This window comes from Oxyura jamaicensis, chromosome 2 (assembly GCF_011077185.1).
Source record: "Oxyura jamaicensis isolate SHBP4307 breed ruddy duck chromosome 2, BPBGC_Ojam_1.0, whole genome shotgun sequence".
Classification (NCBI taxonomy): Eukaryota; Metazoa; Chordata; class Aves; order Anseriformes; family Anatidae; genus Oxyura; species Oxyura jamaicensis.
Genome location: NC_048894.1, coordinates 63,971,049 through 63,989,539, shown reverse-complemented (window position 1 = coordinate 63,989,539; position 18,491 = coordinate 63,971,049). Strand labels below are relative to the sequence as shown.

At 40.1% G+C, this 18,491-nt stretch overlaps 1 protein-coding gene across 7 annotated transcripts in view; it reads left to right on the top strand.

Annotated features, from left to right (window-relative positions):
• PHACTR1 (phosphatase and actin regulator 1) overlaps nt 1–18,491 on the top strand; it is a 305,056-nt gene that overhangs the window by 244,289 nt on the left and 42,276 nt on the right. For all 7 annotated transcript variants that reach the window (XM_035319553.1, XM_035319552.1, XM_035319555.1 and 4 more), the window contains 3 exons: nt 3,882–4,212; nt 9,979–10,181; nt 12,780–12,936. In XM_035319553.1, coding sequence (XP_035175444.1) covers nt 3,882–4,212; nt 9,979–10,181; nt 12,780–12,936 — 691 coding nt within the window. The remainder of the gene's footprint in view (nt 1–3,881; nt 4,213–9,978; nt 10,182–12,779; nt 12,937–18,491) is intronic.

Below are 18,491 nucleotides of genomic sequence, written 5' to 3'. Positions count from 1 at the left end.
CAGTTCTCTGTTCAGCCAGGCTGGTCTTCTTCCCCGCTGGCTCATCTTTGGGCACATGGGAACAGACCGCTCCTGCGCCATTAGGATTTGCCTCTTGAAGAGCGCCCAGCCTTCCTGGACCCCTCTGCCCTTCAGAACCGCCTCCCAAGGGACTCTACCAACCAGTGTCCTGAGCAGCCCAAAGTCAGCTCTCCGAAAGTCCAGTACAGGACCTTCGATCTCTTGATCCTTGATTCTCTTTATCCTTGATCTCTTTATCCTTGATCTCTTTTGCAAGCCTCATCACTAGGTGGGCTTTAGCCTTCCTCATCGTGTCCCTGCAGGCCCTGACAACATGTCTATACTCCTCCCAAAAGAACAGGCCATCGATCTCTTCGATCTCTTGGTCCTTGATTCTCTTTATCCTCGATCTCTTTATCCTTGATCTCTTTTGCAAGCCTCATCACTAGGTGGGCTTTAGCCTTCCTCATCGTGTCCCTGCAGGCCCTGACAACATGTCTATACTCCTCCCAAGAGAACAGGCCCTTTTTCCACATTTCATAGACCTTCCTCTTCCTTTTGATTCTATCAATGATCTCCTTGCTCATCCACGCAGGTTTCCTGCCCCCTTCCCCGATTTCCTGCTCTTCGGGATGCACTGATACTGAGCTTGGAAGAAGTGCTGCTTAAATGTAGCCCAGCTCTCACAAGCACCCTTCCCTTCAAGCAACCTAGCCCATGAGATACTCCAAGCAGTTCCCGGAAGAGGTCGAAGTTGGCTCTTCGAAAGTCCAGGGCAGCAATCTTGCTTTTAGCCTTACTTCTTCCACCAAGTTCCATCTTGAACTCCACCATCTCATGGTCGGTGCATCCCAAGCTGCCCCCAGCCTTCACATCCCTAACAAGGCCATCCCTGTTGGTAAGAACAAGGTCCAGGAGCACCCCCCACCTCGTTGGCTCCTCTACCACCTGCATCAGAAAATTGTCCTCAACACATTGTAGGAACCATTTGGACTGTGCGTGCCTGGCTGAGTTGCTTACCCAGCAGATGTCTGGGTAATTGAAGTCCCCCATGAGGACCAGAGCCCATGATCGTGACGCTACTAGCAGCTGCTTGTAGAAAGCCTCATCGACCTCCTCCTCCCGATCTGGTGACCTGTAGTAGACCCCCACCACCGTGTCCCCCATACCAGCCCACCCCTTAATTCTCACCCACAAGCTCTCCACTTGTCCTTCACCCTCCCCCAGGTGGAGCTGGGTACACTCTAATTGCTCCCTCACATAAAGGGAAACCCCACCTCCTCGCTTCCCCAGCCTGTCTTTCCTAAAACGGACGTAGCTTCCACCTCTGGTTCATACATCACAAATATTGTGAAATTAAAAAAAAAAAAAAAAAAGGAAAAAGAAAATAAAGAACTGTAAGATGCAGTCTCTCTTAGGCACAGGGGACAAGTTGTCCTCTCCTTTACTCAGGATGATAGTAGTAAAATTTCCAACATCATGCCTGGAACCCATGGATTTGGGCAAAGTCCCATTTCTTCAGAACACTTGTTCTGACCACTCAATTTAACTTGTAGTACAATGCCTATTATCTCCATTACTGATGATGGTGAGGATATACTGATATGTTTCTGAATGAATTGATCAATCTTTCCTCTTATTGCAGTCATTCTCCTTTTAGCCATTTTTTTAACAGACATGTAGAATTCTCCTGAAGATAAAGAACAGACCAGTAGATTTAATGCTTCTGGTTCATTTTCAAGGCTGTATTTAGACATTAGGGCCATATTCAGACGGGTTCCAGAACTTGTGTGAAATACAGTGAGTCTGAATTAAGCCTTACATTAAAAATAATGGACAAGATTTTTGACAGAAGTGAAACATGATGATATGGAAGATTTCTTTAAATTTAAGTGGAAATTAAGGGTCTATACCTTGAGTAGAAAACAGAGTATGCTTTTATCCAGAATACAAAGAGAAAATATACACAGCTAACTTGTATGTAAGAAAAACGCAGTAACTTGGAGATGTGCCTGTGCTTTAATAGAAAATCTTGGAAGTGTTTTTTTTTTTGGTTTTCTTTTTTTCAGAAGACAATCTGTTTTAGAGGAGAGGGTAGTGCGCTATAGATTGGCAATCCTGTGAGTTAGATTTCAGCCTTAGTGGAGCCATTGGAAGAATTTTTGCCTTCAAGAGAGCCAACATATTAGGCAGATATGATATTGCATGGAAAATGGAAAAACTTGGGTTCTCCTCATTGTAACTCTCACATTCTACAATGAGGGAAGACCACTTTCTCTCTATGCCTCTCTTGTCTTTGCACACCCTTTGCCTCTCCTGTCTCTTGAAGAAAGAGAAGATTTACTGTCTGTGTGGTTTATCTATTGTAGCACAACACCAGTATCAAATGTATACTGTGGATGGAACAAAGCTCTGACTAAAAAAGCTAGCACTAAAAAAAGTCTGATACTAATCCTGAGCTGGCCCCATGCATGGTCTTTTTCCACCTTACTGTCCGTAATCATTTTCAAGAAGTGCTAGTGCTTTTAAGTCCTAGTATCATGCACTCTGGCTAGTAGATATGGATACTAGTACAAGCAATACCCAGAATAGGCCAGAAGGGAAGAAGGAATAAAGGGGGCAAGAAGAAGGATAGTTAATGTTGAAACTAACCATCTGGAAAAGGACTTTACAAATCAGATATTGCTCAGGAGAGTTATGACATTTGAAACTAGAGAACATCTTACTGCCAAGTTTTCTCAGGTCATAAGATTCTGACCCTTCAGTTCCTTTACCATGTTACAGCAAGTGTGAACTGAAGCAAAAAGAGGCCAAAAAGTGTGCAGAGCATCGCAGAACCAAATGTCTAGGGTGGGATTACAGGCTAGAAAGGGATTGGCGTTCCTCCTAAACACATTCACAGTGGCAGCTCACAGTATATATATAGATATCTGCTCATTCTCTTTGCTCTTGGCATGCACTGTGACCATTGCCTACACCCATCTTGGGATCTCTAAGCCCTCCCATTACCTCTTCTTCCTTCTGAAAACATTTCGCAGTGCATCTCCAAAAGTCTGCATCTTGCAGTTGAGTCTTGGCAGAGAAGTTTGTGTACAGACCTCTCATTGATTTCCTGTTGAAGTCAGGGGAGTCTTTGCCTGGCAGGTCAACTACGTGATTCAAGGAACACGCCTAGAGTTAAAAAGGTAAAGATTCAGTTCATGAGTCCCTAGAAAAGTGCCTGTCAAGTCTTCTGTAAAAGAATATATTAATCTTAACTCTCTTCTACCCTTTTTACCATTTTCTCCTCCTGTACCCTTCATTTTTCCAGACCACTCTTGTTTAGTCTTCAAACTCTATTTCATTTCTTTCTTGCCCTGTAATTTTTAACACCAGATGTTTTGCACATTATAAAACTGTAAGAAATGTGACTTGTAGTAATTGCACTGCAGCAGATGAGAATGGTCAGGAATGCCTGAGCTTTTGCTCCAGCAGTGATAGTGGTGAGTCATCCTATAACTTCAGACACCGAATTGCTCCCCCTGTTTACATGCCTGTTGAGCAGGAGAGGTTGTGTTTACCTCAAAGGGCTGTTTTGGAGGATTAGGGCATTTAAGCGTTGAAGTGTGCCACAAGCCTTGTTAAGCATTACTTAATGTGTTAAGGGATGTGCACAACCCTGGTATGTTGTTTTGAGACTCAGAAGTGCTGCAAAACAACAGTTCTTTTTCTGAACACCATGCTGAGTGCAAGCTATGCAGCATCATCTGTCGCATCAGGGAAGGGGTGCACACTCCTGTGTTGAATTTCAACCTCAGTACCTGCTCACCCAGTCAGGTACTCTGACCTCCATCTCACTGCCATGAAAATTAACACCAGGGCCTCTCTTTCTTCTGTTCTAGATCCCGGCGCTCCTGTGAAACTTCCTTGTATGCCAGTTAAACTGTCACCTCCACTACCTCCAAAGAAAGTCATGATTTGCATGCCTTTAGGGGGGCCAGACCTCTCTCTCTCATCCTATTCCACACAGAAGAGCTCCCAGCAGCCTTTGAGTCAGCACCATCACACTGTCCTGCCATCCCAGTTAGCAGCTCACCAGCACCAGCTCCAGTACAACAGCCACAACCAGCACCTGCCTTCTGGGTCCAGCACATTGCCCATTCACCCTTCAGGGTGCCGGATGATAGAGGAACTGAACAAAACACTAGCCATGACCATGCAAAGGCTAGAAAGGTAATGGATCAACTTTTAAAATTACATATTTATGTGCACTGTTTCCTCCTAGCCTCAGTGTCAGTATTACCACCTATGTTTACAGTACTTGAATCAGGCCTCTTCTCTGGGGATCTAACACATTCAGGGCAGTCATTGCTGGAGAACCAGACAGGGAAAGAGGTTTTCCATGTTTGTTTGACAAGTTTGTGGCAGAAGGATAAAAAAGACCAAATTTCCTGAACCCTGTCGTTCGGTTCATGGAACTAGATAATACTGCAAGTGGAAAAGAGGTTAATATGACATGTCTGGTTTGCAATATTTACTGCATTGTATAACTGCAGAGCTCCAGTTATGTGGAGGATTGCTAAAAAAAAAGAAAAGGAAGTGTAAGATTCAGACATAGAGCAATAAAACCAAGTGTGCCACTCAATCAGGACATCTGATTAGTATTATGAATTAGCTCAAAGAAACCTATGAGGACTTCCTACAAGTCACTCATAGGGGTTTTAGTATACTATCTAATTTATTTCAATTAGTTTAAATCAAATTATATGTCTCATCTTAAAATAAGTATTTAACCCATTCCACAGCAGCTCCTTTCTTATCCATTTGCATCTGGAGGAAGGTTGTACATTTAATAAGAAGTGCTTTACCCACCTTGGGGCTGTTTTTTATTACTGTCACTTGTGAGCATCTTTGGATGGTGCTTCAAAGAGTCTGAATAAGTGAAACGTTGTACAAATGCAAGCTGTCCTCATAGACTGTGAGATCAGCAAGCTTTGGAAAGTTTATTTCAACCTGTAGACAAAAATTGAGCAAGTCCCAGAATAGAGAAGGTAGTCCAAAAATGACATTCAGCTTAGTACCAAGGGCAGTTTTTGTTCTAAGCGCATCAGATCATCCTTCTGTTAGACAGGAAGCTAAAGTGTTTGGTGTAGCAGACAAAATGCCTAATGATTTGACCCAATACCTCTTTGCAATAATGTTACCTTCATTGTATTGCACAGTTAAAAAGAGTTCTATTAGGGATGGCAGATTCTCTTTGCTGCCACTAAAAATAGTCAGGGCAACAGAGGCTGTCCCCCACTGTCAGTTTATTTCAGTACCAGGATAGCAACATCTCTGTGGCTGTATGAAAGGAGCTGAGGTTTCTGCAGCCTGAAGGAATTCTCTGCTGGGGGAAAACTGTTAGGACTACCAGGGAAGTTTTTATTCCCGTCAGTGAAAGGGCGGTAGCAGTAGGATTGAAAAGAGCAATCACAACCCGCACTGTGTTTCCTGTGCCCAGTGACTACCCATTTACCTCTCCTATTGTCAGCAGGGCTGGTCAGATACATCAGCATCACCCCAAAGCTTGGGGCACTGAGCACGAAGGATAGCTCATGCCTCCTAATAGCTTCTTTGAGGGCAACAACACCCATGTCATCCCCAGCACAGGTCAGATGTTAACCTTACAGTCTGGCTCACACTGCGTGCAAAAGTCACTTTGTTGTCCTGAGCCCAGTGAGATCTCTCAGAGTATGACTGCACTATGTCATCTGTTGCCCCACAGCAATGAATGCTCCAATTTCTAGGTGTCCATCAAGTTTACCTCTACAAGCATGTTTAACTGATTTAAAGGTGATGTTGTTTCAACTATTAATTTGAAGCTGAAGCTGTGCTGCTGGTTGAAAACTGAATAAGCAAAGATTAATTTCCTAATATGATACAATTACATCACATTGCAGAATAGAGTGAGAAAAGGTTGTGACACTGATATTTCACATTTAAAATGAAAATGAATCCTAGTTCATGATATGGCAGACAGTTGATTTTTCGTAGTCTTTTTTTAGTAGATTTCAATCATGATATAAAGTATTGAGTACTTCAGTTATTCTCCTTGTCAAAGCAAATCAATAAAGTTTGTATTCACAAGAGATAACAGGTAATGACTGTTTCTTCTACTACAGCAATTATTATTTTCATAGCATTTACAGGTAAAAGGGTTTGTGGAGCTGACATTTGCTTTTAAATTATTAATCAGAAAATTAAGCTTGTACAAGAGTCTTGTACACTATCAAGCCTTGATTCAGCTATCAAGGAGTCAGTTTGTTTAATGTATATACTAAAGAGCTGTTAAGTGGTCATATCTCACTCTGGGCTGGAACTGAACCTGTGACAGAGTGCTGAAAAATCGTGGTATCCAAAAGACAGTTTGTGAGACCATTTCCTCTGGGACATACAGTTCAGCTTCAGACAGTAGATTTATTAAATAAAATGCATTAAACATTGCTGCCAGTGTCTTATAAATCTTATAAAATGTATTTGAGTCAGAAAACATTTATCTTCCATAAAACTTGTCAAGAGAATTACTTCTAGTTTAAACTTTAGTATAGCCTAAGGATAGAAACATTTAATATATATAGCACTGCCTTCTTTCTGTCTGTCTCTCACATCTGTGTAGTATAAATATATATACAGTTGTTTGAAGTTATTTCTGATTTTTGTTTTAACAGATAAGTACAGAACAGTGTCCTGTGGATCTGAAAACATGCTGATAAAAAATGTACCTCTTTATTCCAAAATCAAAGAGACTGGGATGACAGATGAGAAGCATGTGTTCTTTTCCCACTAGATTTTACAGGAGGCATTAAGTCACATGAGTCACTTAAACACTTAAATTCTGATTTTTCTTTAAAATCTTTTCTTACTAGAAACATTGCAAGCTATAGTGGTGTAACTTTTTTGCCATTCTGATCACATAAAGATGATACAACAGTAAGTGCAAGTGCTTGTACTAGTCAGCTATGAATTATTCAAATCTATGTGTTAAGATACATATATCTTCTTAAGGCAAGTACTTGCTAAACTGTGGCTTTGTTCTCTAGTTTTGTTATAAAACATGATGATTTGAAATGGACTGTTTGAAACAAGTGTGTTTATTGTTGAATAAAGCTAAAAATAAATTGTGGCATGACCACCTGACCATTTGGGGTTTGTTTTTGCTAATGACCCAGAGGAACTTATACACAATGGAAATATCTAGTGACCTCGGTTCGTCTTTCTTAAGTGTACTGCAATACTGCATGTATTTCACAAGTGCTTTGCTTAGACAGCTGACTCAGTCAAAATGATGTGGAGAAGGCTGATTTCAATCAAGAAAAACATAGAACATCAGGCAAAATGAGGGGTCTAAAACAGAAAGTAGTATTAGCAAGAAAGCAGATGATTCATAAAAATTACAATGGGATGAGAAACCTTCTATTTCTAGAGAAGTAGATCAAATAAAGATCTAGTGTGGTAATTTGTAAATCTTGTTGCTGTCTGATACCTGCTTGGTAACCTAAATTGTCGAACCACTTTGATATCTGCTGCCCTATGTGCACACTCAAATAGATAAATGTGTAACCTACATACATTCTTTACATAACAGTGAAGCACCAAATGTTCCTGGGTGCTGAACTATTTTTTGCTCTTTCCATTTGCATTTCCAGAAGGGACTTACCCTCTGTGTATATGGTGTTTTAAAATTAGATGAATAATCCAGTGGTTATGTTCACCATTGAAACTTTTTTTTTTACAGTGTTAACAGAATTTCACTGTGTTTTAGTTTCTCTTGGGAATTTAATTCTAGGCTTTTGAGGCTTTCCTGCCTTTCTTCTTAAAGGAGTTTTAAAAATAGGTTATGTAGAAAAAATATTTTTATAATTAAGTTAATCTAAGTAAAATTTTTGAAGTATATCTCTGCTTTATAAGTTAGTTTAAAGTTTTAAGGACTGTAGTGCATTTATGTGCTATTGGGAGAATTCAACTGATGCATTCTAAAACTACTGCTGAGATAAAAAAAAGATTTAGGTCAAGTTCATTGAAGTCTAGCACAAATTCACAAGCTAGTTTTTCATGAGCCTTCCCTACTTTGTGTTACAAAACATAGACTATAACTGAGAAAATAGAGTTCCTGTGTTCAAAGCATCCAATAAAGCTATGCATCTCATTATTGGTTAATCTCCAATAATAAATGTTGCAGTTAACCAAATGCTTTCTTGGAAGCTGAATGTAATAATTACAACATGGTATGGTTTGGTCACAGAATCTGAAACCTTTTATTGTCTTGAAACCTTCTATTCTCTTTAATCCCTAAGCTCATTGTGGCCAAGCATTATATACTCAGAAGTACATTTTAAAAAGTGTTTTTCTGGAATGTTATCTGGCAGCCATTGGCATCTGTCAGTGCACATTAAATTTAGGATTGGAAGAAAGAGAAATGTTTCATCTCAGTAGAGAATCATTTAAAGAGAAAAAATGCGGTATTTTTTCAAAATGTGGAATGGCTCTTGTATTCTAAGTAGGCTAAAATATTTAAGGGAAGTGAGGCTACTCAGCTCTTGGTAACATCACACCCAAATTTGCCCTAAGTGCAGCTTGGCCAGCACGTCTGGTTTCACACCTGTATTCCAGTGGAAAGTAAAATGAGAGTTTTAGACAAGGAGAGCATCCAACAGGTAAATGTTCCCCACCTGTTGTATAGCTGTTGCATCAGCTGGGACTTAGGAGGGAGAGCAGTTTCTGCTGACTGTGGAATAAGCTTCAGCAGCCATCATTTTTGCCTACCAGACTCTCATTTTAATTTCATATTGGAAAAGCAACATGAGCTATCAGAATCACAGAACATCCTGAGTTGGAAGGGACCCACAAAGATCACTGAGTCCAACTTCTGGCTTCACACAGTAGTACCTAAAAATCAAACCATATGTCTGAGAACATTGTCCAAAGGCTTTCTGAACTCCGACAGGCTTGGTGCCATGACCACCTCCCTGGGGAACCTGTTTCCAGTGTCCAATCACTGTCTCAGTGAATAAACTTTTCCTAACATCCATCCTGAACCTCCTCTGATGCAGATTCAGGCTATTCCCTCCTCATGTTCCCATTTTACTACTTCTATTGATACGTTCCTCACTTAAGGACTTTGAACTCAGCACATAGGCAGAGCTAAATGGAAGCAATACTAATGGCAGGTCTGAACATAGTAAGCTGCAGGAAATGATCAGATCACATTTTATGTGACAAAAGAAATGTGACTTCAGATAACATTTCAGATTGATCTACAGCACCTAGCTGGAATGAGCAGCAGGAACAGGAGAAGGGATGTTGTCACTGCAGCCCCCACGTATAACTGTGTCATTAGCAAACAGACCTCCCAGGATTTAGCTCCCTCCCTTGTTATTCTCACTACCTCCCAAAATCTGTTTTCTCTGAGCTCCATTTCACATGCTTGGTCCCCTCTGCTTCAGATAGTCACGCCCTTGTCTTCCCTTCAAGCCAATCAACAACTTGCAACTGTGCAAGTCTTAGCTTTCTTCTGCCTGCCTACAGTCCTCCTCTAAAATCCATATGTTTCTTTCCTCCCACTCTCCTACTCCACCTTTTGCATTCAGGTGAGGTATTTGGTCCTTACTGCCTGCATTCCAGGTCGTACAGACACCAGATTGCTTGCTGCCCCGAGTAACTGGTGCAATTCCCTCTAAGCCTTCAGACTGTATGGTCTGCAGCTTTTTGGTTCCTAGTCCTGAGTTGGTACTGTTTCTACCTGTATGCTGTCTTGTATCTCCCTAACAAGTGTTGTCCCTTACATCTAATGTGCATTCAGTTTTAAACCCAGTAGATGTCTTGCTGGTTACAAAGATCTGTCCTCATTTCTTCTAAAAAGGGCAGGAAAGACCATTACTAAAAATAGTGGCAGAAGCAACACAGACTTGCACTGCACTGTTTCCTTTAGATTATTTATTTGTTTTTCTTTCCCAACAGCTCTGGTTTACATACAGGTGATAGCGTTACAAAAACAGGACCTGGAGGTCTTCCAGACATGAGACAAGTGCCAACTGTTGTGATTGAATGCGATGACAATAAAGAAAATGTGCCTCATGAAACCAACTATGAAGATTCTTCCTGCCTCTACACAAGACAGGAAGAAGAGGAAGAGGAAGATGAGGATAACTCACTATTTACAAGTTAGACCCATTCAATTTTTTCTTTCTAATTTATTTATGTTTTCCTCTGAATTCTCAGTAAGACAAAGGAAAAACAAGAGCATTTTCTTTCTTGACCATGGCTTTTGCATCTCTCAAGGCTTAACTACAGGGGGACACTTGGCAAATTAATCCAAAATAATCAGTAATATGAATTTAAAGTGAATTCCCTAATCCACATGAATCCGTGTGTGGGTAGCTCTCATACAGAATTAAATTACCTTTTTTGTTGTATATTAATTCTCTTCCAAACTGACTTTGAGATTCACTTTCCCAAGTATCTGTGGTGTAGAGAAACCCTGCCTTTGACTTTAAGTCAAGATCGGCTCAATAGGGTTACTTAAGCATCACAGAGAATCAGACTTTTGATGCACAGAAAATACTAAATCTGGCAAAATAAGAATTTGGCACATACTTTGAAAGGGGTCATGATTAGAGAAATTAAAATAAAATAAAATAAAATAAAAATAAAAAGTCTAAATGTAATCTTTTGTTTTCTCCCTCCCCTTTTTTTGCTTTTTAAAGCTAGATTTTCAGAAGCACTCAGCTCTGGCTTGTATTGCCACTGAGATTTTACCAGTGATTTCAGTGGGATTAAAATTAAACCAGCACTCAGCAACTCTGAAACTACAACACAAAATGAAGTGATCAGACTTCTGTACATAGCTTATTACTCAAACCTTCCTTAAATGTTATCCCAGTTTATACTGACCAAGGTTTACTAGAGTAAAGAATAGAGGAAATAGCATTGACATTTCCATGCAGGAAAAAGTGAATAAAAAGTGGGGGAGGTTCATATTTTTCTTTTGAGTAGCTTACCTACTAGAAAGAGGCCATGTGTTTAAAAAGCCTGTATTTTGCAATTTAGATTATGATGTTAGAGAGAATTGTGCAGATGAACTCAAATGAGATCAATATACAGATGTGCTAATCAGTACAGGAATGCAGCATAGTTCTGCTTTCCACTCTGCTGCATTTTATTTTCCAAACACCCTGAGAGTATAGATGGGAATAAATTGGTTTGGATGAGAGTAAGTTGGTTTGTGTTTTGGTCCCAGGGTATTTTTTCTGTTCTGATTTTGTTCTATATTTTTTAACCCATAATCATAGAATCATAGAATCATTAAGGTTGGAAAAGACCTCCACGATCATCTAATCCAACCATCCCCCTACCACCAATATTACCCAGTACACCCTGTCCCTAAGTACCATATCCAACCTTTCCTTCTGAACTCCTGATTTGATCTTACAGAACTAAAGATATGTATTTGATTTGCTAAACAGTATTTTTACATGAGTGTAACTCCTTTTACTTTTCAGGAGTCATTTCTCATTTGCATTGTTATTACTCAAACTAGGAATCAGATTTGTATACCCCATGCTAACTATCTCAAGAAGTACTATGGGCAGTTTGAACCCAGTTCTGTACTGGCTTACACTTTGTTGATGTGCTTGTATCAGCACAAAATGTATGTAAAATTGCTATATTGTGTGTGATTTTATTCCAGTTTAATGTGGTCCACAGTAGTGGCAAAATGGGCTCAGATATGAAGAGAAGAGGTTAATTGATAGATGTATCACAACTACAGTCTGGAGAGTCCTGCAGCCCCTTCCTGACTTTTTGGGGAAAACCCATCCCCTCCCCTGGTGTTTGATCATAGGACTCTTTATGTCATTAAGACAGGATACCTTACTTCATGCATGACAATGGTTTGTCATCCCGTAGGTTGAGCCAAACTTTCAGGCCACTGAATTTCTTTTCTTCTGAAAACTAGGAGCAGTACAATCACACCTTTTCAAAAACGAACACAAACAAGTTTCTAAAACAGGCATATTTCATCATCTCAAAATCTTCCCTTACCCCACAAGTGAAATTAGAGTTTTGCTCTTGAACTAAGAAGCAAAGCAGAACTGCATTATCTTGCATTCTCCTGCCAAAGCCTCTCACAGGCTTGTGGTCTGCTTGTGCCTCTTGACCTTGCTCAGTCTGCTTTGGATGCAAGCCAAGGAAAGCAAGATTGAGCCATGAAAGGCCACTGGTTTTCACAATATTTTTGCCACTGTCACTTCCTGAGAAGCAGTGTCAACTAACATACATAAAGGTCTATGCTGCTTATGATAGATTTTTGATTCTTTTTAATGCTAACTTGGATATCTTGGAGTTACACAGCAAGAGAGAAATAACTCTCTCTTTCCATGCTGCCCTGCTGTCCTCACGGATTCTGAGGTTGTATTCTTAATTCTATTAAGAATTTAGAAACACCATACTAGAGAAAGCTACAGATGCTACTAGCAATTACAAAACAAAACAAAACAAAACAAAACAAACAAAACAAAACAAAACAACAACAAAAAAAACTTTATTTGGAGCAATATTTTGATTCCTTTTTCCTGTACACCTACAAAATTCATCCTTTCTGTACTATGATCTGAACACCAGAAGTTAATTGATGCTCCTTTTCCCACAGTCCATACCAGTGAGAACATAGTATCCTCCCTTGCCTGGCATTTCTTTGCCTGCTGCATGCTGCAATGAAATGATGACACCTCCTTTGGCAGATCCTCTCCTCTCTCCCACAGGCTCTCTGGCAATGAAAGTCTGCAGGAAGGACTCTTTAGCAATCAAACTGAGCAACAGGCCTTCCAAGCGAGAGCTGGAGGAAAAGAACATCCTCCCCATGCAGACTGATGAGGAGAGACTTGAACTTAGGCAGCAGATTGGGACAAAGTTAACAAGGTAGGAGATAAATGTTTTTCTAGCTCTTGCTTTTCAAAATATGTGGTGGGACACAGCTTTTATCCTTACTCTGCAAACATTTGAGATCTGTTTGGTCACAATGTTCAAGAGGAAAAGCCAAGGAGAAAAAAAGGCTCTAGACATTATATCTACTTTCCTGTAACTTCCCGTACAGGGTCCCATTTCATTTTCCTGGCATATCTTACAGGATCTTTGGTTAAGTAAGTACCAGCAGAAACTATGTGGGTTTAGATGTTTTCAATGCACTGTTGGGATAAGTTCAGCTTTGATAATATTTAGGACTGTAGCTATAGGTGCCATTTGATAGGCTATTGGTTTGAACAGAGGGCAGAGGCATAACTTTCTCTCTTGACTGAGTCTCTGCTGAGTAGCTGAGTCTTCTTCTGATCCAGAATACTTATGTCCTTCAATACATGTTTTTTTTTGGGTCAGGCTTGAACAGATTTACTTTCATAGTCTCTTTGATTTTCATAACAGCATTTATTCACCAGCTGTTCTGTTTTTCTGTATTGCATGGCGCATAGAGGGGTGGCCATTAATGGAAGATTTCTGTCAAGAAATAGTAAAGCAAGGTCAGGTAGGAATGTCTAATGACCTCCTGTGCTCCAGCCGTAATTTCTGCTGTCAGTTTAATGCTGTTGTATTACCAGCTCAGTGGTGTGAAGAGCTAGTGATTGCTATTAGTTGCTCTCTGGTGTGACTCTGAGAAAATCACAAGACCAGTCATTTTTTTGTTGGCTTTTTTTTCGGGGGGAGAGTCTTTTTATCTTGCAGGGAAGTGAGGACACTGCTGCCATGTTGTGGAGACAGGAAGAATAAAAGCTTCTGGTACCTCAGTTGTGATTTTACCTACTTTTTTATGTCCCATCTATCTCTTATTTGTAATAAACTATCCACATTTTTCCAGTCCATCTTTGAAAGTTTTTCTTTGTGCTGAGTCATGCTTAGCCTTCTCCAAAACCTGTCTAATTCTTCAGTACTCTTTTGAAGGGCCTCAGCAGTGATGACCAAAGTATACAAGTGGTGCTGCATTGTTGTAGGGTGCCACAACTGTTCAGTCCAGTCTTTGTTCAGGCTAATAACTCATTAATCTACAGCTGCACATAGAGCGCAGGGTCCCAAAGAGCAGTGCATGATAGCAAGGTCTCAGTCCTAGCCTTATATGATTAATTTTGAACCCTTTGAGGTATGTGAGGAGTTGAATTTTTTGTCTGTTAGTGTATCTTGATCTGCACTGCTTGACCTTGCAATGGCATTAAACAACATTTCCACTGTGCTGCCTAGGTGCCTAAATTAGTAGGGTTTTTCAGAAGTTTTACAGCTCTGATTAAGTTAAATAGTGTCATTTGCAAACTTCAACTCAGCACAGCTCACTGTACCCCAGGTGATTTTTATTAAGTATTTTATCTCTCACCACTCCAAAACATGCTTTCTTCCCACTAAATAATGTTTCTTCAGCGTGTGTCTTTTTAACAAGGGAAGCTAATTTTGGCAATACTCAGAATCTCTCTTATGTAAGCCCCATATTGTCACAACATCATTGTTTCCTCAAATGCATTTGTTCCTGTTTTCTCCGCTCATTCACAGTCTGAGGTACAATGCTTGATCTTTTCTTGTCCTATAGGTAGGACTTAGGAGTAATCACAAATGTTTCAAATATGTTTAATGTTTAATGTGTGTATATTCAAACTTAAAAAATGGCTGAGCCACTGTTGTTTCATTGCCATATGTTACAAGTGTAACATCACTGAAATTGGTAGAATTTCACAAGCCTTATCTGGAATAATACAGTTTCCAGTCTGACCTTTTAATTACAAGTATTTACAGTTTAGTATTTCACCATATTTCACCCTATTTCATTGAATAATCAATAAATACGAGAAGAAAACTGTTTTCATAGGCTCTAATATGCAAAAAGCCACAGGTATTTCATCACCAAAAGGAGGGTGTATGTCTTACCAGTGTTTTGTATCTAAATGTGATGTATCTGTGTATACAGGCTGACAAATATTAGATTGGAATAGAAGGAATATTTTAATTTGGACAATATTTCTTTACTGTCCAGACTTCATTACTGAATCCATCTTTTGCCACTGTCATACAATGATGCAAATGACAAGCAAAATTAAAGTAGTGAAGCATTTATAGTCTTTAGAGAAGATGTGAGATGCAGACTATAATTGCAGTTGGCAATTTTGGATTTCAGAGAGATTTGTACTGTTCTACCAATGGCCTTCTATGGATTAAAATAGCCAGCCAATGAAATCACATAATCTACTTATAGAAGTTAAAAAATAAAATAAAATAAAATAAAATAAAATAAAATAAAAATAGAAATAAAAAATAAAAACTTCAGCAAATAGTTATTGTTGTCTGCAATTGATCAAATAATTTTCAGCAAGTGGCTGATTGGGATACTTCCATATTTATGCATAATCCTCACAATATTTCATCTGGAAGAGCTTATTAGCTGCAACATTTGGCAGATCAGAATTTAGTACTATAAAGATAATGTTATTTTTAAAGAAACTTACAGTCAGGCATATTGAGAGACTGACCATTGAATTACTATGTGGGACCAAAATCATCCCAGGTGTATTTCCTCCAACGCTATTAGCATTACACCAGGAATCAATTTGGCTCAAAACTGTTTGTTCATATCCTATTTAAAAGTAGAGTGGAACCTCTGAATCTCCAGGTTATCACAGAAAATTGTTACAACTTTATATTTCCCAACTGGTAGAAAGACTCCAGAGCTGACTTAACCACATAGGTGTTTCAGACATTGCCTTTTGCTTCTCTTATGACTTTGAATGAGGGATATCTGAGTCCTGTGCGTGTGTGTATATGTTCCATTGTCTTTAAAGCAGTGAGTCAGTAGCAAGCTCCTCTACCAGATATACAGTAGTGCTCTGTATTGTTTACTGTATAGCCCTAGATTTATGCACTCTGTAATACATGATGGGGTGCTGTCCCTACAACAGTGAGTGGAAAATCTTGATCTGAAACAATGTAAGTAACATTGCAAGTATTGCAAGACAAAGGATAGGAAGAAGGAAAATGAATCAGAGACACTATGCGTGCACATGGTTGTAAGTATGTACACATGAGATACAGACATACACACCTGCCAGATGTCTTACTAGCCCCATTGATGCTTTGGAAATAGTTCAGAGATGTCTGTGATTTAGAAATGTAGCGTGACAAGTCATACATCTTCGTTATGGAATGGCAGGTTTGACAGATGATGGTCATCTACTATCTCAATCAGAAAGGTAATCTACTCTCCACACTCCCCAATCAATACTATATCTTCCTCAGCTGTGCTGAAAAATACTGCCTATAAATAGAGATCCTGACATGAAGTGAACTTGGTGAATTGCTACAAATATAAACAATTGCCATTGAGTTTAGAATGTCACGTGCCTGCTGTAAGGTTTTTGCTTATGTCCACATCAGGTGCCAGTTAGCTGTGTGTCCCTCTGTGTGTGGGTAAGTATGCAGGAGAAAGAGCATACGAGTATGTTTGTAAACAGTAGAAGAGACAAACACCAGAAAGAAGAGTAGAAAAATTTGACAATATGGGAGAAGGATAGCATTTTCAGAGTCACCATGAAGTTGGCAGAGTTATTACAAGTGCTAAGGAAGAGTCAGTCTGCAAGGTTTTCACAGTTGTTGCTTGGGTAGATGGATCCCTTTCGAGGCTTTTCTCCAAAACTTGCTTCCACCTTAAACATAATGCCTGTGGAAGACAGTCCAGTAGTTTTGGCCAGTTGTACTTTTCAGGTGGACAAGCCCAAATCAAGAGCAGCATGATGAGAGGAGGTGTTATTATCATTGTATTGATGAACGTTCTCTTTCAGGAGGGTTGTTAGAACATTGTCCAAAATACTAAATTTGACTAATGTTCCAGTTCACTAAATCAAGTGTTTACTTTCACCTGTGAAAGTCTTTGATCTGTTGATTGCACCCATCACCTGACAGCTTGCTGTCACTGTCCCTGTCCCAGCCATTTGTTAGGTGCTATCAGGCAGAGCAGGACTTCCCTCTCTGCCCTCTCTTCCTGAGTCTGTGCTAGCATGGCTGACCATCCAGGCCCCTGCCTGCTCAGAGTTTGCCTCCAGGTTCCCATTTCTCACATCAACAGGTCTTTTATTTCAGGCCAATAAAAAAGAAAGAACACATCTGGACTTTATGAGAGCAAGCAGACCACATCTTGCCATGTGGAGGAAGCACTGAGCATGGCAGAGGCCCACTGCCATGGCCAGGTACAGGCCGCTTGTTAGTGCCACAGTCATGGCTCCCCAGGATGCCAGTCTGTGAGGTACATGCCCTGCAAATGTGCAAAGGTTCCTTCAGAAGCCTGAGGGGACTGAATAATCCAGAGATCATTTTTTGCTCACTGAAATATTCTGCTGTGAAAAGAGTCAGCTTTTTGAAACAATTAATTATTTAAACTGTGTTGCAGTGTCATTGAGGGGAGGCTTTGTTCAGCCAGAGGATGGTAACAAGATGGCCCCTATCTAGCATGGCTGAATCTTCTAATGCCTATTCATCCAGCGCCGTGGAGAGCATTTTATTCCCTCCTCATCTCAGAGTCATTTAGAGACAGAAAGAGTGGACAGACAGTAGGATTAGGCTTTACTGACAGTCCTTATTTTGTTGCGTAACATGAAATAATTTCTTCCTAATTATCTTTGATGTCTGCACTGCTCATGTTTGTTGTTAGCTTTCACTGATGAGAGAAAAACAAGTGCCTAAAGCAAGAGCTCATCCACAACCCCTAACAGCAGCATGCGTGTGTGTGGTGCTTGCCTCTTTACACGTTACAGAAAATGGGATTGTGGTAAACAATAAATCCTCTCTAAATCCTGGATTAGAGGGGAGGATCCAACAGTGCTAGATGCATGAATGCGAGTGACCGAAAAAAGCCACAGAGGGCTGAGCCTGGGTTTTAGCTTGACCCTGAATTGGCCCTGTAGTGTGACGTCTCCTCTGTTGCAGCTTCAGCTCAGAATAGGATGAATCCATGCCACCACCAGTTTTGCTCAGCCAGAGTCAGCAAATGTTTTGCTATGCAGAAAATCAAAGCTTTGCAGAGTTTGGCTGGCTGCAGTCTGATAATGGTCAGATGGGTCTCTCCATGTTAGAAGGCGGGGCTCCAAATGTGCAAACACAATTTATTGTTGCTACAGAGGAAGAGACACTCTATGCTGAGGAGGGGAATGTTCTTAATGGTAGACAAGAGGCAGCAGGAAGTAGCATTTGAAGGCAAAGTCTCCCCAGAGGCACCCAGGTGGCTACTGATGAAATGGAAAGTGTTTGCTCTGTGTCAAAAGTTCTAATTTCAGTCAGAGGTGTTACTAGTCCAGGAAGACATTTGTTATTCCTGGGATCTCTCACTACTCCCATTGCTTGCTTTCATGGAAGCAGTGCAAATCATTCTGCTTTTTCATTGCAGCAGCTGTTTTTCCCATCTCTTCTTTGCAGAAGCCAAACCAGAATACATTATAGAGTTAGAATTTCCCCTTCAT